This window comes from Paramisgurnus dabryanus, chromosome 11, assembly GCF_030506205.2.
Source record: "Paramisgurnus dabryanus chromosome 11, PD_genome_1.1, whole genome shotgun sequence".
Classification (NCBI taxonomy): domain Eukaryota; kingdom Metazoa; phylum Chordata; class Actinopteri; order Cypriniformes; family Cobitidae; genus Paramisgurnus; species Paramisgurnus dabryanus.
Window position 1 is genome coordinate 20,282,536 of NC_133347.1, and position 25,580 is coordinate 20,308,115.

Below are 25,580 nucleotides of genomic sequence, written 5' to 3' on the forward strand. Positions count from 1 at the left end.
TACAACAGAATTGATATTATAGCAAATATTACATCCCAAACCCAAGCAAAGTTTAAAGTTTGAGGACTTGACATAATGTATGCTATTATCATGTAAATAGAATTTAAACACCAAGTGAAAGCCCGGAGAAAACAAAAAAATAGAGGCTACATAACAGACTGCACAGTCGGTATATGAATATCTTTATTTAGTTGGACATGATTTTGTGAAGAAAGACAACCATATTTAACCCACCTACTCCGGTGAAAACCTGTTCTACTAACTACAATAATGCCAGCACAGAGCACCGCATATAATACATTTTCTCAGTTTTGTTTCATTCTCCATATATGTCTCGTTATCAACTAAATAAAGTACGCTATATAACAGAAAGGTAACATCTCTCATGATGCACTAATGCGACGAATAAGCACGTCTAAATAACACATGAGCCGGTGGCCAGAAACGGACCCGGCATAAAAATTCTAAATACTTAAATTAGCATGCAATCTGAATGGCCAAAACAATTAGATATACATACAAATTTATTTTTATGTATATTTTACATTAAAGTCTGTGAAAAACAGTGCAGATGAAGTGAAAAGCATTAAATGAGCAGTAGCCTTAATGTGGCAGTGACGCATTATAAACAAAAATTTGAATAGCATTTTTTTTTTTCAATTCAAATTATTATTGCAGATCAAAAATTCAACTATTCATGCATATCCCCATTTATAATTATAAATCTTTATTATGAAATATCTTAAAAACCTTAACCAACCTGTTTTCTAATACATCAATTCTGAAGGTTACCATAAATATTTAGTGGTCTCTGTAAAGATAAGTGTTTACTATTATTTCCCCACACTGGGAACAAAGGCAACGTGTTTGTGTCCAAAAAAATCGTACTTTATGGTTTTTCTTCACTTGACGCCATTTTTTAGGAGCATAGCTCAGGCTTGTCTCCTTATTGGACAACAATTCAGTATTTGGGCTAAACAAAAGAAATCACTTTCTTTTTAACCTGTGAACAACAGAAGACAGCACTCTATTATCCTCCAGCGTGACGTCACATGAAATTGATAAGCATTCTAAGTATAAATTCAGGATATGAATGTGACTCGGAATAAAGTATTAAAATTAAAAGCTTTAGCCTACAGTCCTTTTCATAAAACTGAAAATACTGCATCACCTGGCAATCAAGACTAATGCTGCATTTACACCAGCCACGGTAGAGGCGGCAAGTGCGGGTGATTTACATGTTAAGTCAATGCAAAGACACGATTACACACGGATTATTATCCTTCCGCGCGAATTGACCATTGCCGTGGGAAACGCGTGAGTTGAAAAATCTGAACTTCGGCGGATTTCCGCGCTGCGTTAACCAATCAGTACCTTGCTGTAGTGGTGACAGGAAGCGAGCGGAGTGGCAGACTCTCCGTGGAGTCGCAGAAGCCCCTCCCATGATGCGGATTTCCGGGTGAATTTCTCGAATGACTGGAATTTCACACGCATATGAAGCGAGTGAACTCAAATGTTCAAGCGTCCAACTACGCGCAAATAGTGCGTTTTTGCCGGCCCTACCGCGGCTGGTGTAAACGAAACATAAAAATCACTTAGCAACACTGTTCATAAAAAAGCATTATCGGTATGCATTTGTTACATCACATTCAGTAATTCAACCTAGTGTTAGTTAACTACCGTAAAAGGATTATAAATTAACTTTTAAGAAAATTTATTCCTGTTTTTTTTTTTTCCTTTTGTGGAAAAAGTCAATGCCAGTGGGTTGAGTAAATCCAAACAGAGTTTTTGTTTACAAATAAAAAAAATTGAATTAAATTGTACAAATATTACATAATGATCTTTGAATTGCGGCTACACTAATTAACCTCTCTTTCTTTTTTTTACAGAGTTTAAAAAAGAAACACCAAAATGACGGGCCGAGCAAGAGCAAGATCTCGAGGCAGAGGCCGTGGTCAGGAGGCTGCTGCGCCGGGCCCAGTAAGGGTTTATCCTGTCTTGTAATTGTAGTGAATTGCATGAAATAAACTACAGACATAAACGTTTTATAATTCGATTGCAGCAACCACCTGAAAAACAAGAGGCTGCAAAACCCCTTTTGCCTTCATCTGAAGGAGAACTGGTGGGTAGAGGGAGACAGAGAACTGCACCTGGAGCTCTATCTGCAGAAGGTGAACATGAAAGCCAAGACATGAAGTTCATTAGAAACTACACTAGTCAACATTTGAAGTGGATCAAAACCTTTCCTAAAAGTTGTCTTAAAACCAATACCCAGTACCCGTTCTTGTCTTAGGACAAGTTTGATGAATGTTTTTGATCCACTTCAAATGTTGACTACTATATATTAAAAATATTTGTGCTCGCTTTTTTCAGTGCTATAGATTCATGGGTTTTAATACTTTTATTAGAATGGTCAGTGTAGTGTTTCACCTATAATATCCCAACATTATTGTACTTTTTCTTTTCAGCGATGGTCCAGATCTCTGCAGGTTTTCAGCAGGTAAAGATCGGGGAAAGAGGTGGCCGCAGGCGGGATTTACATGATTCAGGCGTTCACACTCGCCAGCTTATGGAACATGTGAAAGACTCCAAATCAGGTAACTTCAAACTGATAACAAATAAGACTTTATAAGTTTTGTTCGGATTTATTTGGCATACATATTTTTCAATATACTACAAATATGCCATTTGTAGAAGGAAGAGTATGTGTATACTTATACTGTATGTTTACTGCACTTTTGATTTTGCTTGCTAATGTGTGACTATATTCAGCTGTAAGTGCAATTATTTACCGTAATACTGAATTTGACACAAACGTTATGTTTTTAACAGGTGTTTCGGGCACTGCAATCGAGTTGAGAGCTAATTTCATGCGTTTGCTATCTCGGCCTCTGTGGGCTCTTTATCAGTACCATGTGGACTTTAAGCCAGCTATGGAGTCCCGCCGCTTACGCTCGGCTTTGCTTTTCCAGCATGAGGAGACTCTGGGCAAAGCACACACCTTTGATGGAGCCATTCTCTTTCTCCCTAACAAACTGCACAACACTGTATGTTTAAGATGATTGTCTGTGATTTGGTGATTTTTGGAACCAGTAAATGCATATGGTGTGAATACGTTGGTTGATGACAGATTGCTTTATTTTAGGAGACAATCCTGTGCAGTGAGACCAGGCATGGAGAGAAGGTTGAGATCACACTCACACTGACCAATGAGCTTCCTCCATCATCTCCTGTATGCCTGCAGTTTTACAATATCCTCTTCAGGAGGTAATCCTTGCAGCAGCATAATGCCACATTTTAATGGTGATGTAAATTAAGTGGTATATTTAAAGGACAAGTTCGGTATTTTAGACTTAAAGCCCTGTTTTCAGATTGTTTATGGTCAAATAGAATTGTTTTGACTGAAATTTCGACATTTTCGGTTGCCCTGAGAATTTTCGCGTGTTTGTGTTTCAGCTCAGACCTCTACAATAGGTTTAATGGTGCACTGGAACAATCCTTCCTAAAATGCATTAAACTTTCGTTTACAAAGACGTGAAACTCACCGAGTGGTCAGGGGTGTTCACTGGTATGCTCACACAAAAATCGCTCCAAAAGACGCATTCCAACAGGTTTTATCGTAGTTTTTACCAACTCCATTGACTGTATTAGACGTCCTGTGAGGTACGGTATTACTCCGCGCCGGGAACTTTGTTTCTATTCTTGCAATTGGCAAAGGCGGATTAGCGCCACCACCTGGGCTGGAGTGTTTATTATTCAAGCTCTAAGCGGAAGAATGTACGGGTGTGAGGCGTTTGGGGAAATAGGTCCACAAGTTAACAACGAATGCTAAAACAGCTGTTGGAAAGCATCTTTTGCAGCGATTTTTGTGTGAGCATATCAGTGAACACCCCTGACCACTCGGTGAGTTTCACGTCTTTGTAAACGAAAGTTTAATGCATTTTAGGAAGGATTGTTCCAGTGCACCATTAAACCTATTGTAGAGGTCTGAGCTAAAACACAAACACGCGAAAATTCTCAGGGCAACCGAAAATGTCGAAATTTCAGTCAAAACCATTCTATTTGACCATAAACAATCTGAAAACAGGGCTTTAAGTCTAAAATACCGAACTTGTCCTTTAACTTCTGCTGATTTTCTGTTGTAGAATGCTGAGGATGCTGAACATGCAGCAGATTGGTCGCCATTACTACAATCCTGATGATCCGTTCAACATTCCCCAACACAGGTTTTAAAACCAAAGCATTGTTTGTGTGTGCACATGTTTTCCAGCTGTTGTCAAACATGAATTAAACACTGTCTTGATTGTTTACAGGCTGACCATTTGGCCTGGTTTTGTGACCACCATTCTTCAGTATGAGTCCAGTATCATGCTGTGCACGGATGTGAGCCACAAGGTCCTGCGCAGTGAGACGGTTCTTGACTTCATGTACAGTCTGAGACAGCAGTGTGGAGACCAACGCTTCCCTGAAGCTTGCACCAAGGAGCTTGTGGGCCTGATAGTCCTCACTAAGTAAATTTAGCACATATTTTACACCCACATATGATGTTTTAACCCTCTAGGCGCCACGGTCGACTTTTGTCGACAAGATGCGTCACTGAATGTAACTGCCGATTTTGTCACATAGGGTGTCAAATTTCGTTCATCCGCCCCCTCCACTAGATGGCAGACATGTCATACTTTATACCCGACTCCGAAAAACATCATGCTTCTATACAAACTCTTAGAGCAAGTGCGCATTGAAGTGCGCAACAGCATAGCTAGTATGCAAGTGAGTCATTTTATCAGAGCGATAACCTCAGCGAGTTTTTTCAATACATGATCATATAATGGCATCAAAAAAGCTTACCTGCAATGAAGTGTTGGGTCTTATATTCGCTGACAATGATTCTGAAGGGGAATATCTGCCTTCAGAAGATGCTGGTGATTCATTTAGTGACCACGATTCAGACGCGCCCCTGCTTTGCAATCGTGCAGCTGGCAAAGTGAAAGTGTAGCTATACACCAAGCACAAATGATGAATCCTTTGCCCAATGTCAGTGGTGGGAATGTTACACGGGGTCGGAGAATTCATCGGGTTAGCAGGCGTGTTACAGGTGTGGGGAATGAGGCTGGAGGTAATATGCGCGTCCAGTCTTTTTACCGTGCAAGCAATGTAGAGCGAGCTGTGTCTTCCCGAGCGGGCCCTGGGAGTCTGTCGGGCGAGCGGCCGACTTCCAGTGCTCCGTCCCGTGCACCTCATCACAATCACGGCGACAGTAAAGGCAATAGTCCCAGCTGTGCAAATTCTCTCCACTCGGGGCGCATGCGAGGCAGATCTTGCCATGCGGCTCGTAGCAGGAGCAGAGGCGGTGTTACACGGGGCAGAGGAGCCATTATGCATAACGTTAGTCTATCGACGCGCAGATCAGTTTGTTTACTACTTACTATTTACCTGAGCATTCAGTATTGTGCAATATAGCACACAGAAGGTTAGGGACATTTTGGGGGGAAATAAGTGCTGCATTTTATCATTCAAACGTGACTTTTCATGAAAATCCAAGATGGCTGCCACATATGATGTCATAATATGCAAATTTAATGGGACATTTTATTCCCCTCCATAAAGTGTGTCATCCTTAATATTTCTCTAATTTACAGAAAGTAAATCTCTTATCACGTTTAAGATATAGCCTTTTGAAAGTAACATGTCAACATTAAACGTTTTAGGAAAAAACCTCTGGCGCCTAAAGGGTAAAAGGGATCTTAATAGTACGCTTTAACATAGTTCTGAGTCCACATACTTATAATATTGTAGTTTTTTTTTAGGGTTAGTAATGATGATGCGTAAAGAACTTGAGTGTTTCTTTTTGTTTAATCTCCTGTATTTTAATTGTCTTGTGCTACTACAAACAGTGTAACTTTTTTATTATAGGTACAATAACAAAACCTACAGGGTTGATGATATTGCTTGGGACCAAAACCCCAACAATACATTTAAGAGGGGAGATGCAGAAATTTCTTTCAAGAACTACTTCAAGACGGTAATTTCAAAAGAAATAGAATGGAAATTTAAAAAGCATTAAAATCTGTTTTTGACATTTATTGTTTCACTTAATTCACTCTCTCTAGCAATATGGCCTGGACATAACAGATGGGAACCAGGTTTTGCTGGTTAGTCATGTGAAGCGACTTGGACCCTCAGGTGGACCTCCACCGGGACCTGCCTTGCTTGTTCCAGAATTCTGCTACCTCACTGGTACTTACAGAGGGTCTTCTCATGAAAACTTCTAGATAGTTGAAATAATTTTCACATGAACACATCAATTGGTGGTTTGTTTTTTCTAAAGGTCTCACTGATAAGATGCGCTCTGATTTCAACATCATGAAGGATTTAGCCTCACACACAAGGCTGAGTCCTGAACAGAGAGAAACCAGAATCAATCGTCTCATTTCCAACATCAACAGGTAGGATTTATAAGCATCCTGCTACAGGTGTGTTTTTGCAAACTAAATTGATGGAGTATGTTACTTATTACAACAGTGCATGCAGTGGTAGGTTCATTTTTGCATGTCATGTGCTTAACTTTCACTGCAGTTTAATATACACCTTGCCCCAACAGATGACATTGCTCTCATATAAATTATCCTCCCCATTCTCCCTTTAGAAATGCAGATGTGCAGAATGAACTGAGCACTTGGGGTCTGAGCTTTGAGAACAAGCTCCTGAGTTTGAATGGAAGAGTTCTGCCTTCTGAGAGGATCATACAGGGAGGAAGAGTGGTAAGGGATTCATATTAAGGTTTTTTTCTAGATCAAAATGGTCTTTGATGGTGGATGACGAACCCTATCTATGTGAACTGCAAGCCCATTATTGACAATAAGAGGTGTACTGGTACATGTATTCGCACGGAACCGTTATAGTACAGGACTTCCGGGTTTAAATGCACAGGTGGGGCAGATAGATTTTTTTATCTCTGATGATGTGGATTAGATGCTAATGTTATGTAACTAACAACACTTTATATTAAATATGTTGTGTATCACGGTAAAATTATAGTTGAGAGGTATTAATTAGGGATGTAACGATTCAATCGTGGTCCCCATCAAAAATGCCTGTCTGAAATCGATTCTGAATCGCAAGGCTGCGATTCTTTGTTTTATGCACAGCTTGTGCGTGTACTACAGCATTTGGTCAGTAGGAAGTCCTTATCAATCTAAAATCATTATGAGTCGGAGTCGTTTATAACGTGCATTTAAAAAAGCAACACTCGTTAAGCAAAATCATTCAAAATATTCTTTCAGGGTTCCCGCGGGGTCTTAAAAAGTCTAAAATTCAGAATGTTAAATTTAAGGCCTTAAAAAGTCTTAAAAACACCCAGATTTTTATCCCAGGTCTTAAATTTAATTTACCCAAGTCTTAAATTTCTTACCTCTGTTCATTCCCAAAAAGAAAAGAAAATAGTAATTTAAAACACTGAAGAATTAATAAGTGGCGGAGGCAGAAAGTGTATGATGGTGGGTCTCGAAAAAGAAACGTTATGCACTTTGTCATATTCCACAGAAAATCGTGCCATAAGCTATATTTCAGGTGTTGTGATCTGACTGTATACTGTGGGTTTTGCGAGAAACAATCCTTAAATTTAGTTTTGTATAAGCAAAAATCTTTTTCGGGGTAATTTATAAGCCCGTGGCTTACCTGAGCATTTGCCAGATTCTGAAACATAGAGGACACAGAAGCGAACAAAAATCAATGCTGCTTTATTGAAAATCAAATTAAACAGTCGGGCCGTCGAGTCACGAGCCACCAACAGCGTGTCAACTTTAGTGTTACACAGTTTTATATTTTAGACTTTAATATTGCTCTCTGCTGCAATGCACTCGAACCTAACGCGCTTCCCCTTCAGCTCTCCACAAACAGCAGCGATTGGCAGACGGAAAGCAAGAAAGTACCGTATTAAACCATATATTTCAAAAAAGTGCAATTGTCTTCTTTTAGGAACAATTCAAACTTTTTGATGGCGCAAATGCTTCAGGAGTTACGGTTAAATGAACAGCGGTAGAATCAGAGCCCTTTCGCAAAGGCAGGCTGCTGCATTCACCATCGCCTGGTTTATTTAAGTTAACTGAGCATTACATTCGCAAGTCATAAGCATATTACAACAATTAACGATTAACTAAGAATAATAATCAATATTTTAAAGTTAATTTCAAAGTTAATATTCTGAAATAAGAAAGTCTTTATGACGTATCCATCTTTGAAATGCGACCCTTTGGAGGCTACAGCCTTGGGATTGAGAAACGGTCTTAGTGGATAACATTAGCAACACATATCAAACAGCCTTTTAATGGTAAATTTCATTTTCTTAATGCAGATTCATCCCTTATTGTGTAATTAGAGAGGCTATTAAACCTGATGGCAGTATATAGTGCATATTTATGCATAAAACGTATGGGTGGAGTGTTTTTTTGGCTCTGTGATTCTGTATTCAATTAAATGCAATACATTAATTTATTAATAACTTGTATTAATAAAATGCATATATTAATGCTTTTAGGGATTAATAATAATTTAAAATGATCTTTTGTTCTTTGTATATTTATAAACAGGCACAAGATATATACACAGCACACAGTCAGTTGTACATTAAACATTATGGGGTGGTTTCCTGGGCAGGGATTAGCTTAAACCAGGACTAGGCCTTAGTTTAATTATGACATATAACTAGTTTTAATAAACATGCCTTACTAAAAGCATTACTTGTGTGCATTTTGATGTATTTTAAGATATGTCAATGCAAATTGTTTTCAAGTTTGGAAAGCTCTTATCCCTGTCTGGGAAACCTCCCCTATAAGCTTATGTACTACAGAGTGTGATGCATTTTAAAGCTTTAAAGTTGTATGAGGGAGTGTAAAACTAGGCACAAACCAGCAGCTGACCATCCTAACTGATCTAATATTAGTGAATATTATTTGTCAAAAAACATTGTTAATAGAATTTTATAAAAATACTACTTATTACACATATTAGTGTGATGTATAAATATTGTAAATCAATGCATTTCTTGACTATTAATTAAGAAAAATCACAGCCCTTTGCCTCTAACTGAATGTATTTCAATGGCTCACTATGAGCCATTTTTGGGCTTCTATTGTCAGAAGTCTCTTCCTAAAGGGCTATGGGTAAAATTTGTCGGCGCCAACACTCGTGGTCTAATAGAGTTAAGCATAATGTATTTCCATGTATTTGATTATCTGTTTTAAAACTGCGTTCATTTTATATTTTTCTATAACTGAATCAATAAAAATAGAAAGTTTTGAGGATTTCTGAGATCATTTGAATGCTTCTAGTAATGTGTCGTGTTGGTCTTAAATTTTACTAATAATGGTCTTAAAAGGTCTTAAAAAGGTCTTAAATTTAACTTGCTGAAACCTGCAAGAACCCTGTTCTTTATTATCATGAAAATACCTGAAACAATTTGAAGAACAGCGTATAAATATTCCTGTGTAGACATTTCCTGGAATAGTGTTTGCAATGATACTTCTTGTGTGGCACAAAGGGAGTTTCTGCATGAGAGCGCCCCCTGGCGTTCGGATGTGCCGGGATTTCACCGTAATTCATTCAAATTCATTCATTGAGAAAACACGCATTTGCAAGGTTAATCGTTACACCCCTAGTATTAATTGTTCTTAAACTGATATTATTCATAAGTTTGAGTACAGCCCATGGACAGCTGACTGGACTAAAGAGATGAGAGGTCTCCCTTTGATAAGCTGCATGCCTCTGGACAATTGGATGATGTTCTTCACGCGCCGAAATGCAGACGTTGCTAATTCTCTGCTTCAAACTCTCAACAAAGTGGCAGGGCCCATGGGAATCCGCATGCAGAGAGCCATCATGTAATATAAAAACAGAAACCCATTTAACTGTTACAAATTTTCCTTTTTCTGTTTTCATTAATTGACTTTCTTGTCTACGTAGGATTGAGTATGAAGACCGTCAGGAGTCTCTACTAAGAGCCCTTCAACAGAATGTAACACGTGATACACAGATGGTGAGTCCAGCAACACATTTATGCATGCTTGTTGCATTCAAGTACAAATGAATTCAAGTGCTTTACAGTTTTGTGTCTTTTTTAGGTGGTAGTAGTCCTGCCTACCAACCGAAAGGATAAGTATGACTGTGTGAAGAAGTATCTGTGTGTGGATTGCCCCACTCCCAGTCAGTGTGTTGTGTCTCGCACCATCAGCAAACCACAAGCGCTTATGACAGTGGCCACTAAGATTGCCCTGCAGATGAACTGCAAAATGGGAGGAGAGCTGTGGAGTGTAGAAATCCCAGTAAGTACCACTCTATCATATATGACCCTGTCATACATGTACTGTTAACCTATTAAAGTTTATAAAAGGTGTTTTCAGTAGCAAAATTGTTTCTCCACAAGAATTATTTTTATTATTTCAGCTCAGACAGCTAATGATTGTAGGCATTGACTGCTACCACGATACGGCTGCAGGGAAGAGATCCATTGGAGCACTGGTGGCTAGTCTGAACCAGGGCATGTCCAGGTACACTACAATTTGAACAGTAGTCAATTAGTTTTGCAAAGTAAAGAAAAATGTAATGAAGAAATCCATTTCAGTCATGTCACAAGGCTAATTTATAATCCTTATAAACTAAACAATGCCAACAAAAGACATTTGCATTTGTTAAGACAAGTAGTAGGCTGTTTTCAAGATATTTGTTATCTGGTTTGCATATTTTGATTAAATGGCTTTAACTGATGCAATTTGCTATCTTCAAAGATGGTTTTCAAGGTGTGTTTTGCAAAACCGTGGTCAAGAGATTATCGATGCACTGAAAGCGCCATTGCAAGGTGTGAAATTTTTACATTTAAGTTTTAAAGTGTTGTCATCTTTACACGTATCTGACACCGTGTCCTAACTAGAAGCAACACAACATAATAACAGGAATAGTCGATTTGTTTGTCCATACTGAATTAGAAAAAGAGGCGTAGAACAACGCAAACAATCACAAATCTGAGCCAATCAAAGTTTTTTCTCTGTTTGTGTGTCACCCTGTTGCATTGCAGTTGAAGAGCGCACACACACAGAGAGATGCATTCATCCACTGCTTATAGCTTTACTTGTGAAATTTAAAAGATTTGTTATATATTTCTGCTTTTAAACTTGTATTATCAGTCTCTTGTTGTCCATGTTAGATGATTAATATTCAGAATGCACAGAACTTCCATTGAATAAGATCTCGGAAATAGAATTCACTATCGCTCGTTTCAGCATTTTGTCCTGGTTAGGAAAAACTTTGATTAACATGAAAAGAATACTTTTATCACTGCGTTGTGTGTAGTTAGGACACGGTGTTAGAAATAACTACTTTTTTTTAGTGTTGTAATAAATTTTATTAAAAAAAAATACTAAAACTGTTTGTTTGTTTGTTTGTTTGTTTAGCTGCATTGAAGGCCTATCTGAAGTACAACAACTCTCTGCCCTCACGCATCATTGTGTTTCGAGATGGAGTTGGAGACGGCATGCTGCAGAGTGTAGTGGAATATGAAGTCCCCCAGATCATGCAGTCCATTAAGACCATGGGGGTGGATTACGAGTAAGCTGCAATTTATGTAAAGAGATTGGCATTTCGGGAGTGTTGAATTTTGTCCTGTATTTATATTTACATTTCACGATTTGCTTACAGGCCCAAGCTGTCAGTAGTTGTGGTGAAGAAGCGCATCAGTTCCAGATTTTTTGCTCGCATTGATGGCAAAATCGCCAACCCTCCTCCTGGAACAGTCATTGACACCGAAGTCACTCGTCCAGAGTGGTGCGTATAGAGCAGCAACATGAAAATATTTTTTTATTTCAAATATAACTTTTTCTTATTTGTGTACTATTTTGGGGCTTTCAGGTACGATTACTTCATAGTAAGTCAGGCTGTGCGCTTTGGTTGTGTTGCACCTACTCACTACAATGTGGTGTTTGACAACAGCGGCCTCAAACCAGATCACATGCAGAGACTCACCTACAAACTCTGTCACATGTATTACAACTGGCAGGTAACCTCAAATCTCTACATTAATAGTATACTGATGCCAACATAATGTAGGCTGTACCATGTGCTGTTTGCACAGTCTTCACTGCATTGTTAATTTCTATCTCTCTCTATCTTAAGGGGATTGTCCGAGTGCCTGCGCCCTGTCAGTATGCCCATAAACTGGCTTTCCTGGTTGGGCAGAGCATTCACAAGGAGCCAAACATGAACCTGGATGACTTCTTGTACTACCTGTAACCTGCTTTATTAATATACAGAGTCATGAAGCAGAAAAGAGGCTTCGATATTTATGTTAAAATGGTTGATTTGATTCAGAGTAAAACTGGTTTATATGTTCACAATGTTTATGGTAAACTTTGTTCTTAAGGAAGGTTAAGTCAAGTTTTTGTGAATGCAATTGTATAGGGCTCTTTTTGTTAAATTTTTAGTGTCTTATGTTAACGGTATGATTCCTTGTATTTAATGTTTAAAGAGATTGGATTTATGTTTAAAGGCTTTGTAGCAATCAGTTGCTTTATTTTTTTAACTTGATGTTTGTTAAATTTGCAAGTAGTCTACATGAACATGTTGCTTGTATGGTTTACATGTTTAGCAGAATTAAATGCTAATGAAAGTGCCATTCCAGTCGCTTAATGTGTTTAATGATTAAAGTATTTAACATGATCTTTAACACCATCATCAGTGGCTAAAGCTGGAGAAGTCGTGAGTAGTATTGCATTTGATTTGGGTACAACATTTTGCCAGTGATGCATAATATTACTAAAGAAACGCACACATAACTGTTGTACTTGGCTACAAAACGAAAAACATGGTTGCTTGTAGATGACTATAGTAAAGTTACTACTGTAGTGCAGAGAACAAGAGAAAATTTCTCTGTAAATCTGGAAGAAACTGAGAAAAACAAATTATGGGTACAGATAGGGAGTCCACCTCAGAGTCTATGGTGAGAACAGGGCTGTACTGGAAAGCAATTTTGTAGTCACACATGCATGAGCATTGTACTGCTTTAAAATTTACGTCACTAACATGAATCATTTTGATATTTCATTGCAACTACTGTACAGTACATGCACTGACACTTTTAAGTAAATGTGTTTCTGCAGAGGGGACTTTGGGGTTTGAGTCGCGTTCAAAAGATTTTTACAACACACTAAAAACCTGTCGTCGTTTAAATCTTAAATTTCAATTGTGTGGCATGCAGATCCATAACCGGCTAGAGGGCATACCGCTATCGCCAGATCTCGCGAGATGTTTGGTTCAGGGGTATGATTGGGATGAAAACGTCAATCATCAGGCAAGATTTTGGCCGTAGCTGTATCCCGTCTAGCCACTACCTTTTCTTGTGTAAATGCATCGCTCGCTGTGATTGGGCAAAATATTTCAGCGCAGAGAAAAGTAACTTGGACCATGACTGTTGTTATTTTTGTAGCGTTGTATTTACTGGGCTATTTACTACTTCATGTCTATTCTGAAATGGCTATTGAATATATTGTAAGTAGTTATAAAAATAAAGTATTTAAATTAGGGCTGGGCATAGATTAATTTAGATTAATCTCATACAAAATAAAAGTAATTTTTTGCATAATATTTACACACATCACAAACTCATATGTTATGTATATTTAAACACACACACACACACACACACATATATATATATATATATATATATATATATATATAAAGAAATGTTTTATTTAAATATCGTTTTTTAATTTATATATAATTTAGAATATATAAAAATAAATTTGTTAATAAAAAATGTAAATATTTCTTAAATACATACGTGTGTGTGTGTGTGTTTATATATACATCATAATTACACACAGCACAAACTCATATGTTATGCAAAAAAAATTACTATTTCAGTTGTGGGAAAATGCAAGTTTCATGAATTGGAATGCGCCCACTATCGTACCCGCGTCAACTTCAAGCCCCGCCCACTGTCATTGCGCCGTTGCTATGGTTCTACCCACTGTGGTTCTACCGCCCTATCTCGTGTAGCTGCGCCCAAAGCATCATTCAAGCAACCAAACAAACATGTAAACCTTCATAACTGCGTGAGCCTTCAACTTAAAACAACGTGTTCATAAGCTATTGTATTTTATAATCTAGTTGCTCGCTCCAATGGTTACTTCGTTGATGTACTTTATTTACTTTTCCGAAATACGTTAATTTGTCGCAGTTTAGCGAAGAATTACCATGGACTTTAACGGAGCAGAGATGACATGTTCAGTTAACAGAGGATAAATCGACATCCGAAACGATATTGTTATGAGGGACCGACTGGCTGATTTGAATGCGGTAAGTTGCAAAAAGATCAATAAACTTTGTTAAACGCTGGTTTAAAACCAAACCGACACGTTTTACATAAAGTCACTCAAAATGCTAAACATACTTGCATTTGGCATTACAATTATTCGATAAACTGCTTGCTTTGCACTTCCCAAGCTCTTATCAGTTCTTTGAATCCAGAGTTATTTTTGTCTTTTCTCTTCATTTTAGGGTAGGCAGAGTGTCAGTGATGATGGGGTTGTCACTGTGTCCATGGAGAGAGATGGCTTCATGCAGGACTTTTTCAGAAAGGTACGCACGCTTATTCATCTTTATGAAAGGTGCTGTCCAGGAATAGGGCAGAGATGTCAGAAATGTGCTGTGCTTTATTTCAGGTGGAGGAGGTCAGATGTGTCATTAAAAAGATCTCCTCCCTGGTCAGTGAGGTTAAGAAGAAACATAGTTTGATTCTTTCTGCCCCCAATCCTGATAACAGTAAGTCCTTTAACTTAAAGCTAAGTAATGGCATACAAATGACACAGTTTTGACCCTGTCTGTTAAATCCAGGTTAAAGTCTCATAATCTAATTACGAGATTAGGTTTATTTACCTGGGATTGTAACACACAATGGCAGGTTATACCTTGCATGTACATTTTTATTAATATTATATCGTATTATGTATCATATTACCCAACAAATGACTTTGCATCACCTGGCTGTTGCGTGGCAACTTCAGTATTGTCTGAATACACGTAAAACCTTGTCATTCACATCCAATCGATAAACAAATAATGCTTAGGGCTCCAAAACAGACAAGCATTTCTGTTTGCCCAGGTACACAATGCCTTGTGAAAGCACGAGACCATGTACTTTCTCTTCCCAGTTTATATATTGCAGGAGGTATCACATCACCATAAACACGTACATCTGCAACAGCCGGGAAAATGCTATATGAAAAACAATTCTCACGTATACAGGCATTCTTATATAGACTCTGTAAAAGAAAACTTTTGATTGCTGTGTGTTCTAGATTATTCTAATAATGTATACCATGAAACCATACACAATGATCAGGCCCAGGGGTCTGTTTTCCCCTTAAAGCTGGAAAAAAATTCCTCATAGGAAGTCAAGTTTGGACATGTGGAAAATTGTGGTTTCCCCATAACATTCTTAGAGTAAGTGTGTGCGTGTTTGTGTGTGTTTTTAGTTTTTACTAGCAGGGCATGTAAAGAACATGTGAGGAATGTGATATTGAGATAAAGACATCTGGGAGGGTGTGAGGATATCTCTATGCTCATTGTCTCCTGCACACAAGTGTGATATTTCTGCGTAAGTCAGAGAAGTGTAAAATGTGTTATCCTCAAGATAATGTACAAACTCGTGATCTATTTGAGCCTTGTTGATGGTTAATATTTCTCTTCCATATTAAGAGAATGCCCACAGGCACGTTTTACCCTTCTGTAGTGTCAAACTTTTCATATCAGACTTTTATTGCAAATTCATTTTTATTTATTCTTGCTTTAAATTACTGTAACTTATTATTTTAATATCAGTTTCCAAATTATGAGAGATAAGCCTTGGCTTTTTTAGTTTGAATGCAAAATGTTGTTTGTTTCTATGTTAAAGGGCACATATAATGCAAAATCCCCATTTAATCCCCATTAAACCAAAGCAGTTTCATTAGACATGTTGCTTTGATTCTCTTGGTAATGTGATGTCACACTAACAAAGCCCTGCCCACAGCCAATGACTGACTGGTTAACTTCACCAAAAAGCTTTTTTAAATGGGTATGTTGTTGCACCAATGCGGCTGAAGATTAGAGCCCGACCGATATATCGGCAGGCTGATATTATTGGCCGATATTAGGCATTTTCCAAACTATCGGTCTCGGCATTCATAATGGCCGATAAATGAGTATTAAAAAAAAAACATGTCTAGAGTGTTGCCGTTGTATAGGTTGTCCACCAGAGGGCTCTACAATCTTCCTGTTGGCAACACTCGTGTATAACGCGTCACACATCCTGCAACCTGCTGATCCAGGCAGAGAGGACAATGGTTAAGTGAGTTCATGTTGAGTTGGTCAGGAGACAATAAAAGAAACAAGTTTCTTTTTTAAAATGCATTATCATATTATTTTAGTTAAAACTCATAAATAACTACAAATAACTAATGTTAGGGAAATCTGTTAATGTTTTGTTGCGCGTTTCAGAAAAAATATCGGCCGATATATCGGAGTATCGGATTTTAAAACCAACAAACGTTTGTATCGGTATCGGCCTTCAAAATCCTTTATCGGTCAGGCTCTACTAAAGATACTATTGTTCCAGACTGTATTTACAGGATTCAGATCTATTTTTAACCGAAAGCGGTAGTTCATTTACATTTATAGGTACACACATGAAACAGCTCTTTTTTGCGCCTGTCCAAATAGGGGCATTTTTGGACATGGTGTAACAAATGATCGGTGGGGTATTTTAGCTGAAACTTCACAGACACATTCTAGGCATACCTACAAAAAGCTTGAATATATTATTACCTTTCAACAGCAGAAATTCTCAAATCAATGGCTTGTGTAACTCCAGTAGCATCTTGTCAAAGCAAAATTATATCATGGCTTCCTGAAACACTTGATTCTGGTTATTTCTAGCAATCTATGGTCAGGTGGTTCTTGTGTAATGACTAGTAAACTTTACACATTTGAAAACTGACAGCCAATGATGCTACAGCTTTCGCACAATAATAATGATCATGGTAATGTACAGTCAGCCTCTGCTTTACATTGGTTCCTGATCACCATGTATGGTTTATTTTGTAATGATATCTTTACAAATTAAATCTGTAATTCATGACTTTGTTTTCAGAAACAAAAGAAGAGCTGGAACAACTCACAGTGGAAATTAAGAAAAATGCCAATATCGTCCGAAACACCCTTAAATGTAAGAGATTGTTCTGCTTGCCTGTGATAAGATGAAAGTTCAAGATAGGAAAGATTATAGGAATAGTTAAAATCTCATTTTGTTACAAACCTGTATAAATGTCTTTGTTCTGATGACTACAAAGGAAGATATTTTGGGGAATGTTTGAAACCAAACCGATCATGAGCCCCATTCACTTCCATGGTATTATTTTTCCTACTATGGAAGTCAATGGGGCTCATGATGGGTTTGATTACAAACATCAAAATATCTTCCTTTGTGTTAATCAGAACAAAACAAATGTATACATGTTTGTAACAATATGAGAGTGAGTAAATGATGACAGATTTTTCATTTTTGGGTGAACTATCCCTTTAAATTATAAGCTTCAGAATTGGCTGGAAAATGACAGACGATTCTAGAGTGTTTGTTAAATAAGAAACATGAAGAAAATAGTTTTGTTTGTTTGTTTGTCTTATAGTAAATGGCTAAAGAATTGACACAGTTTGATTTGTGTTTAGCTATGCAGCAGAGTCTTCCTCCAGAGGAGCAGATGATCCAAGCTTCAGTAGATGTACGCATCCAGAAAACTCAGGTGCAGAATCTCACATTGTTACAGCTGTAATCTTTTATAGTTTAGTGTTTATGCCAAATTAATTGATAACTGTTTTGATCTCTTTCTTTTTTTAGTACACTAACTTGTCTCGTGAGTTTGTGGAGGTGATGACTCAGTACAATGAAACCCAAGTGTCCTTTAGAGAGAAGAGCAAAAGCAGGATTCAGAGACAGCTGGAGATCAGTAGGTCACACACATACACCAACAAAATAGCCAGAAGCAAGAATAGTCATCTTTCTCTCTCTCTTTTACAACAAATGGTGCTTTCAAGTCATGTTGGATGAGTTTCAGCCCCGAGTTTACAAGTTGGGGGTGTGTCTTTGAGAAACATGATGGAACCAATAGATGCAACCACTGTAGTTGATGGTTGTAAGGCTTTTTATTTACAGATAAATAAGCCGTCTGTACAAAATATAATAAAAAAAAGTTTACAGTGACTTCATTAATTAATTAAAAACTTAAAGCTCCCATAACACTAGCTGTTTCTGCGTATCTGATGTTAATCTGGAGTATCTGTAGAGTAGAGTTGGGTCCGAGTCCACCTTTGTCGAGTACGAGTCAAGACCAAGTCCTTAAACATCAAGTCCGAGTCCAAAAGGGTCCGAGTTGGACTCAAGTCCGAGTTCTTAAAGGCCGAGTCCAAGGCGAGTCCGCCCGAGTCCAAAAAGTAATTAAATTGAAAAAAGATACAAAATTTGTATTGTAAATGGTTACTTTCTATTAATACTTTAAACTTTCAACCCATTTAACCAATGGCAATATAAAAATGTAATAAAAATACCTCTGTTGCATCTTGTCATTGCCATTGAACATTTTTATTCTATGTCAACTAGTTTCCTATCAAAACTGATTTCAAAGAAAAGAAAGGGATATAGAGGTATCTTCTTTTTACCAGATGTCTTGCAAATAAATTCTCTATGTTTTCGTGAGCAAAACAAAGTATTGCTGACTTTGAGGACATCGTGCTAGCCACGCATTGATGTGTGTGTGATGTGTTTGTCTGCAAGTATGATGCGACTGGCTGCTGCCTGCCAGTGTGTTGCAGTAAAATAACAGAAGGGGAGATGGTCCCGTACACACTGCATATTAATTCGGTTGTCACTTCACCTTTTAATGCTTAATCCTGTTCTGTACACACACACTTCAGTAATTTACACTATTTACGAACAAAAAAGCAGAGGACCTGGCAACACTGCAAGCCCGCGCGCTGTGAAGCAGCCTCTTAAAAGAAGCGTACAATACACAACGCCCGGACGGAAGTTCATTGCAAAACACAATGCTGTTAGATTATTTTGGTCAAAGCTGTGAGTAATAAGCACGCGAGACGGCAGAACATTGCTATGGTTATCTCTGTGTCAATCATCACATTTTCGGGAGTGAGTCTTGTTCCATACAGACATGAAACGAACATTTAGGGGATTCACTCCCGCATTTAAATGCCGTTGTCACTCTCGAAAGTTTGCAGTGTGTACGAGACGAGACATTAATTAATTTCTCATCTCAAGTTCATGCTGTTTTTAATGTTGCACATGACGTGGACTCGACTGTACTCCGGATATTTTCCGAGTCCAAAATGTCCAAGTCCGACTACAAATTTACCCAAATGCGTGACAAGTCCGAGTTCATTCAAAATTGGACTCGAGTCCAAGTTCGAGTACCCCAACTCTACTGTAGAGTAGCATTACATCCTTCATATCTCCATAGATTAGTTTTATCAGATTTAGAAAACACAGATCAGCTTCACCAATTCTTTCCAATAACGTATGAAAAAATTTGGAAGGAGGAGTTACTAGCTGCGGGAGGAGCAAGTCACGAGTCATGCAACACTGACTGGATAACTATGATTCACTACACGTTTGTGTGGTTTATATAATATGCACAAACTGTATCCATTGTTTCCATAATGCTGGCTTTCTTCTCCTTACAACCAAAAACACACTTCTTCTTTTGTGCCATTGTTGAGATATAAAACAAAGCTGCCTGTTGCGTGAAGTGATCCCGTGACTTCGCATCCTTGGTTCTCGCTCTACAGCTGATCGACGTGGGCGTGTTTTTCTGGGGGAAGTTCCCATAAAAGAAGTGATATGTATGGCTTACCCCTGAAACGTCAGCTGGATCGGTATTGAAAAAAAAATCCGAAACCCTGGCGACGTGCATTTGGCATAGAAGTACTCTGTAACACGTCCAACTGCTTTTTTGACACTTTGCATTTGTTTAGCATGAGGAAACCAACTCTTACATTGTGTTTATAGGTCAAAATGCATAAAATACCGTTGACCCCCCCCCCCCCCTTTAAAACAGCTAAATACGCCTAGTGCGCATCCTTCATCTCTCTTCATTAAGTAGAATGAACAAACCTTGCTATTTTTGTGTAATTTGTTTAAATAAGGTACACTGCCATCTTGCGCTGATGAAAGTGACTTGAACAGACCTCAGGGATTATTTAACAGCAGTAGTGTGAACATAAACTGCTTGTACATACATTGTAGGCTATCAGAGGCAAAAACACATCATTCTAACCGAAAACATGGCAACCCTATGTTGCTCTTCAGACCCATCCATTCCTTCAGTGCTTTTTAGTGCTTTACATTTACTGCTTTAAAAATGCACTTTGTCTGGCTGATATTGTCAGTATACAATATTTGCTTTTTTATGCTATGCCTGCTTCGCCTTGACCTGTTTGTGATTGTTGGCTGAGGAGCCTACTGGCCAAATTCTCCCTCCCAAAAAAATTCTAAACACCTCAAAACAATACAAAAATAAGAAAATACAGATATAGGAGAGTATTTCTGTAGACACAAACACCACCACACACTTACAGTGTATCATTAGTAATGATAGTAACGAATGATATTTCATTTTGTATAGATCTATCAATGTTGAAAATCCTGCACAGTCCATCTTCAGTTCATTTATCAAAATATTTTGGTCAGCTGATGAGTCTGTTTAATATAAATTATACAAGCAAATCATAAAATCAAGAAATGTTTTTAACATAGGATGGGCATCTTAAAACAACTTTTGGAGAATAATAAAAAAGGTGTTGTACGTATGTTGTCTGCTTTGAATTAATCCCAATGGGAGCAAATTAATGAGGTACTATTTTTGCTTTACAACACATGAGATGGAGCAGGGTGTCACCGGAGACTGCCAGGCAAGCGCTACCTTGGTGACAGGGCTCTTGGGAATCCGCTGTAACTTTGGACAGTGGGGGCAAGCAAGAACAGAATGTCATGTGACCCAGATAGTGAGTCATATGACTCTTTGTATTTGCATAAAGACCCAGTTACATCAACTTTCCCTAGTTTACACCAGTTACATCCTCATTGGCTCCATGTGTGTGTGTGTGTGTGTGTGTGTGTGTGTGTGTGTGTGTGTGTGTGTGTGTGTGTGTGTGTGTGTGTGTGTGTGTGTGTGTTACCTGGTAATTATCACGTTGTGGGGACCAATTGTCAAATATAGGAATACCAGTATTGTTGTGACCTTGTGGGGACATTTTGAGGTCCCCATGAGGAAACAAGCTTATAAATCAAACAGAATTATGTTTTTTTGAAAATCTAAGGTATCAGAACGGTTTCTGTGGTGGTTGGGTTAGGGTAAGGCAATAGAATATACAGTTTGTATGGTATAAAATGCATTACGTCTATGGAATGTCCCCACAAAACATGGAAACCAGAATGTGTGTGTGTGTGTGTGTTTGTGTCCAGTGACCTTTATTGATTCTTTTAGTCACTATATTGTTCTCACTCTTTTTTTTCTCAGCTGAATCAATACAGTACCAAAGGTTTACTTAGATTGTTATGTATATTATACACCATTCTGTGACACAAAGGCAAACAATAGCCTATTAGCTAGTCCATTTGTATAATTGTTTGGTCATCATGTTAACCCGGGGAGAATATACACAGAAAGCTGTTTAACGTGTATCATGACCTGAAATAGGAATCCGCAGTTACCCACGAGGACCTTTAAAACACATTACATTTACATTTCAACCAGTTGAGCTACAGCAACAAAATACCTAATGCTGATGGATGCATTTCTTGTCTAATATCTTAAATGTTTTGAATCTTGTAGCTGGAAAAATTACAACTAACGAGGAATTGGAAGAAATGCTGGAGAATGGAAATGCCTCTGTTTTCACTTCTGATGTGAGTTTTCCTAATCATACATAGCTTTTCAGTCATAGGTTGAAGGAGGGGATATGTTCCTAATAATATATGAAACTCTTCTGCAAAACTCATTCACTTATTTGGGCTCTATTTTAATGCACGTCTGACCTGACTGTGATATCACTTTTTATCTAGCACCCTCTTGTGGATTTTTTTTCTGTGTTGTCTATGAGGGTCTGTGTAACACAGGGGTTCTCAACATTTTTAACTTCAAGGCCCCCCTATTGCCCACAACAATATTTGATTTCCCGCCACTAATAATTTTACCAAAGAAAATATATAACAGCTTGGCATAGCTAGACAAATGTATATTTGTTACAAAAATAACCAAACATAAAGACATATCTTGATTTCAATTTTTTTCTCATTATAGATCATCTCAGACTCCCAGATAACCCGCCAGGCCCTCAATGAGATCGAGTCTAGACACAAAGACATCTTACGTCTGGAGTCCAGCATTAAAGAGCTGCATGACATGTTTGTGGACATGGCAATGCTCGTGGAGACACAGGTGCAGCTTGAGCTCCTCCTTTATTATTATAGGTTTACGTATTGAATAATTCATGCAGCATTTGTTCATTTGATATTTTATACTGTACAGGGTGAGATGATTGACAACATTGAAAAAAATGTAAACAATGCAGTAGAATATGTCGGTCAGGCTAAAGTGGAGACCAAAAAAGCTGTGAGATACCAAACACGGGCCCGCAGGGTAAGAACAAACATTTTAAAGCTTTAAAGGGATGGTTCACCCAAAAATGATAATTCTGTCATCATTTACTCATCCTCATGTTGTTACAAACCTGTATAAATTTATGTGTTCTGCTGAACACAAAGGAAGATATTTGTAATCAAACAGAAGCACCATTAACTTCCACAGTAGGAAACAATACTACTATGGAATTCAATAGTGCTTTGGTTACAAACATTGCTTAAAATATCTTTCATTGTGTTCAGCAGAACAAAGATATTTATACAGATTTGTAAAAACATGAGGGTGAGTAAATTATGACAGAATTTTCATTTTGGGGTGAACTATCCCTTTAAGGATCAATATGTTTTTGAATATTGTGCCTAATAAGCACAACAGTCAAGAAGTTAATACATAAATGTGAACTTATTTTGGCAGTAAACCTTAAAGGGTTAGTTCACCCCAAAATGACAATTTTATGTCATTTGATTGTCTTCAGAACACATTTTTAAATATTTTTATGAAAACCGGGAAGCTTGTGACTGTCCCATAGAGTGCAGTTTGTTTTACAATTCTTTTCCCAGAAAAGAATGAAAGACATCGTCAAAAAGGTCCATATTACTACCGTAGTTCAATAATAATATTATGAAGCGACAAGAACAATTTTGTGTGCAAAAAACAAAACAAACAGTTTTATTCAGCAATTTGTTCTGGGGATCAATCACTCTGCCCAAGTAGCAGTGCTTCAATATAGTTCCCAATATGTATACAGTTAAAAGATAGCTTTGTCTCATATGAATGACCTTGTTATTTGTTCACACTGTGATTACACAAATCACAACCTTTTAAATAGGAAAATGTTAGCGTTTTTTGTCACTTATTGGAAGCAGTATGCTAGCTGGATCCATTTACTTCCAGTCTTTGTGCTAAGCTAGGCTAGCAGTGGGTGCGTCAGACAGAGTTACGGGACGCACGGAGATGAAAAGGGTATGGATGGACTTATCTAAATCTGGAGGATACAATGAATAAGCTAAAGTCGCAGAAAGTCTGCATGTTTCATTAAACAGCCCGTATAAAAGCACAAATTACTTGCCAGCGTATTCTGTGTCTGTACGCTGGCAACTGCATCAGCAGGTCACGTCAGCAGCACGCACCGTAGTCTGCTTGTGAGCGCACACCAAACAACCAAGGGGAGAACAATTTGTTGAATAAAATTTGTCGTTTTGTTTCTTTGCGCACTAAAGGGTTCTCGTCTATTGAAGCTTGAGGTTTACTTTATAAAAGTGCTTTAAGCTTAAGGATATGTGAGTTTATAACTTTTTTCCTCTTTCATCCTGCACAGAAATACATAATTCTTGCCATGATTGTTCTGGCCGTGCTTGTTGTGGTAGCAATGATTGTTGGTTTATCTGTCGGCTTGTCTCCTAAAACCACTACTTCCTCCAACACTGCTGCTACTAATCCTGTCTAACCATGCTTCCCAAGGTAACACCCTGTGCCCATTGATTAAAACTCTCGCTTTTACTATTTCACTATTTAAAATCTTTTTTTTGTGGTGACAGAATAAAAGAGTCTGAAAGCATGATGCTCTTCTGTCAGTTTATGTGCTTCTAATAAATAACAAGAAATGTCTGTGCATACTTTTAGCAAAAAGGTGATTTGGAAATGCACCTTAGTTATTCTGTTTTTTGTTTGTTTGTTTGTCACAGAAAACAGCCTATGTCGCCATTTGTGGAGCTGCGTGCGTAATTCTTCTTCTCATTATCATCGTTGGAGTTTACAGTGAATAGTCACCTGTCCCGAAGCACTGGTCGGGTTTTTCCTCTTAACATGACTGCCTTTGAGAAAGCTAAATGTATGTCATTTAGATTTCATTGAAAGTTCTCAATGATTGTATATTGCTAAAACAAAAACCTCAAAATGTCCTCTTTAATATGTATTTTATTTTACACCTATGAATCGTGTAAACGCCAGCACTGATTTCTGCTCTTTTTATGATTTGAAATCCGTGCCACTTTACAATAACAACCAGAGGTCATTTTCCTGCTCTTTTATTTATTTAATACTGCTATTCAAACTTTGCACATTTTGTAATGTTTTTGATATCTGTTACTTCAAAAATAGTTATTTGTGCCTTGGGAGGTCTGACTGAGAAATGTGGAGGTAAATTCAGTCCAGCAAAGTGCACTTAATAAGATTTTACTGAGCAAGGGGTTGTACTCAGTATTGATGAGTTCAACACAGTTTGTTGTTTCACTGGTTTGACCATGATGGATCCACACAATATGATGTTAGATCTATGAACAATGTTACAAAACATATTTTAATCACTTAATATCGTTCCTTTATATGTCTCTTATATGTGACCATCAGAAAGGTAAACATGGAGTCAAATATTCACATGGTGTATTGTAAAATAAATATATAACTTGCTCACTGTTAAAATGTGTTGTACTTAGTCATTATGTCATACATTTATTAATCACCTAGTCATTCACAGCCTACCACTAACAAATGTATATGAGAGGAGATGAAGTATTAATATATAATGAATTTCTGGGCATTACAGAATATAGTAATTAGCATAAGCATACTATTGAAGTAAATAGAAGCTAAATTGATTATCTATATATTTTTCAAACGTTTAAGGCCACCTGTATGTGCAGGCATGAGCTCTTTATAATGAGAAATGTAAAATGATATTTGAAGTTTTCTGGTTTTTGATAAAACATCTACCCATGTTGATGACATCACCACATGTACGTGTGATAAGCAGGTGCACACATTGATACTCATGGGAATTCACCCAAGCTGGAATAATCTCCCATACACACAGTACACTGTCTAGACACAGTCCCTGTATTTTAT

At 37.7% G+C, this 25,580-nt stretch overlaps 2 protein-coding genes across 3 annotated transcripts in view; both read left to right on the forward strand.

The window, feature by feature from the left end:
- The window catches only part of piwil1 (piwi-like RNA-mediated gene silencing 1), a 33,792-nt gene extending 20,827 nt beyond the window's left edge, over positions 1-12,965 (forward strand). The window contains exons 3-22 of the mRNA XM_065247325.2: positions 1,890-1,980; positions 2,063-2,171; positions 2,469-2,597; positions 2,833-3,047; positions 3,146-3,267; positions 4,146-4,226; positions 4,314-4,511; positions 5,914-6,022; positions 6,111-6,237; positions 6,329-6,446; positions 6,647-6,761; positions 9,691-9,878; positions 9,961-10,033; positions 10,119-10,319; positions 10,441-10,544; positions 10,782-10,852; positions 11,445-11,598; positions 11,689-11,814; positions 11,899-12,046; positions 12,163-12,965. Of these exons, the coding sequence (XP_065103397.1) occupies positions 1,912-1,980; positions 2,063-2,171; positions 2,469-2,597; positions 2,833-3,047; positions 3,146-3,267; positions 4,146-4,226; positions 4,314-4,511; positions 5,914-6,022; positions 6,111-6,237; positions 6,329-6,446; positions 6,647-6,761; positions 9,691-9,878; positions 9,961-10,033; positions 10,119-10,319; positions 10,441-10,544; positions 10,782-10,852; positions 11,445-11,598; positions 11,689-11,814; positions 11,899-12,046; positions 12,163-12,279 (2,574 nt within the window). The 5' untranslated portion in view covers positions 1,890-1,911 and the 3' untranslated portion in view covers positions 12,280-12,965. The remainder of the gene's footprint in view (positions 1-1,889; positions 1,981-2,062; positions 2,172-2,468; positions 2,598-2,832; positions 3,048-3,145; positions 3,268-4,145; positions 4,227-4,313; positions 4,512-5,913; positions 6,023-6,110; positions 6,238-6,328; positions 6,447-6,646; positions 6,762-9,690; positions 9,879-9,960; positions 10,034-10,118; positions 10,320-10,440; positions 10,545-10,781; positions 10,853-11,444; positions 11,599-11,688; positions 11,815-11,898; positions 12,047-12,162) is intronic.
- Positions 12,966-14,020: 1,055 nt separating this feature from the next.
- Positions 14,021-25,267, forward strand: stx2b (syntaxin 2b). 2 transcript variants are annotated; one of them, XM_065272115.2, is made up of 11 exons: positions 14,021-14,346; positions 14,548-14,628; positions 14,712-14,811; positions 17,180-17,254; positions 17,755-17,828; positions 17,924-18,032; positions 21,927-22,000; positions 22,395-22,532; positions 22,623-22,733; positions 24,055-24,197; positions 24,422-25,267. In XM_065272115.2, exons 1-10 carry the CDS (start codon positions 14,317-14,319, stop codon positions 24,181-24,183), a joined length of 921 nt encoding a protein of 306 aa, XP_065128187.2. In that variant the 5' UTR covers positions 14,021-14,316; the 3' UTR covers positions 24,184-24,197; positions 24,422-25,267. The 2 variants fall into 2 exon arrangements, with proteins under 2 accessions (XP_065128187.2, XP_065128188.2); XM_065272116.2 differs by lacking the exon at positions 24,055-24,197 and having other exon boundaries at positions 14,024-14,346; positions 24,422-25,266.
- Positions 25,268-25,580: the final 313 nt, after the last annotated feature.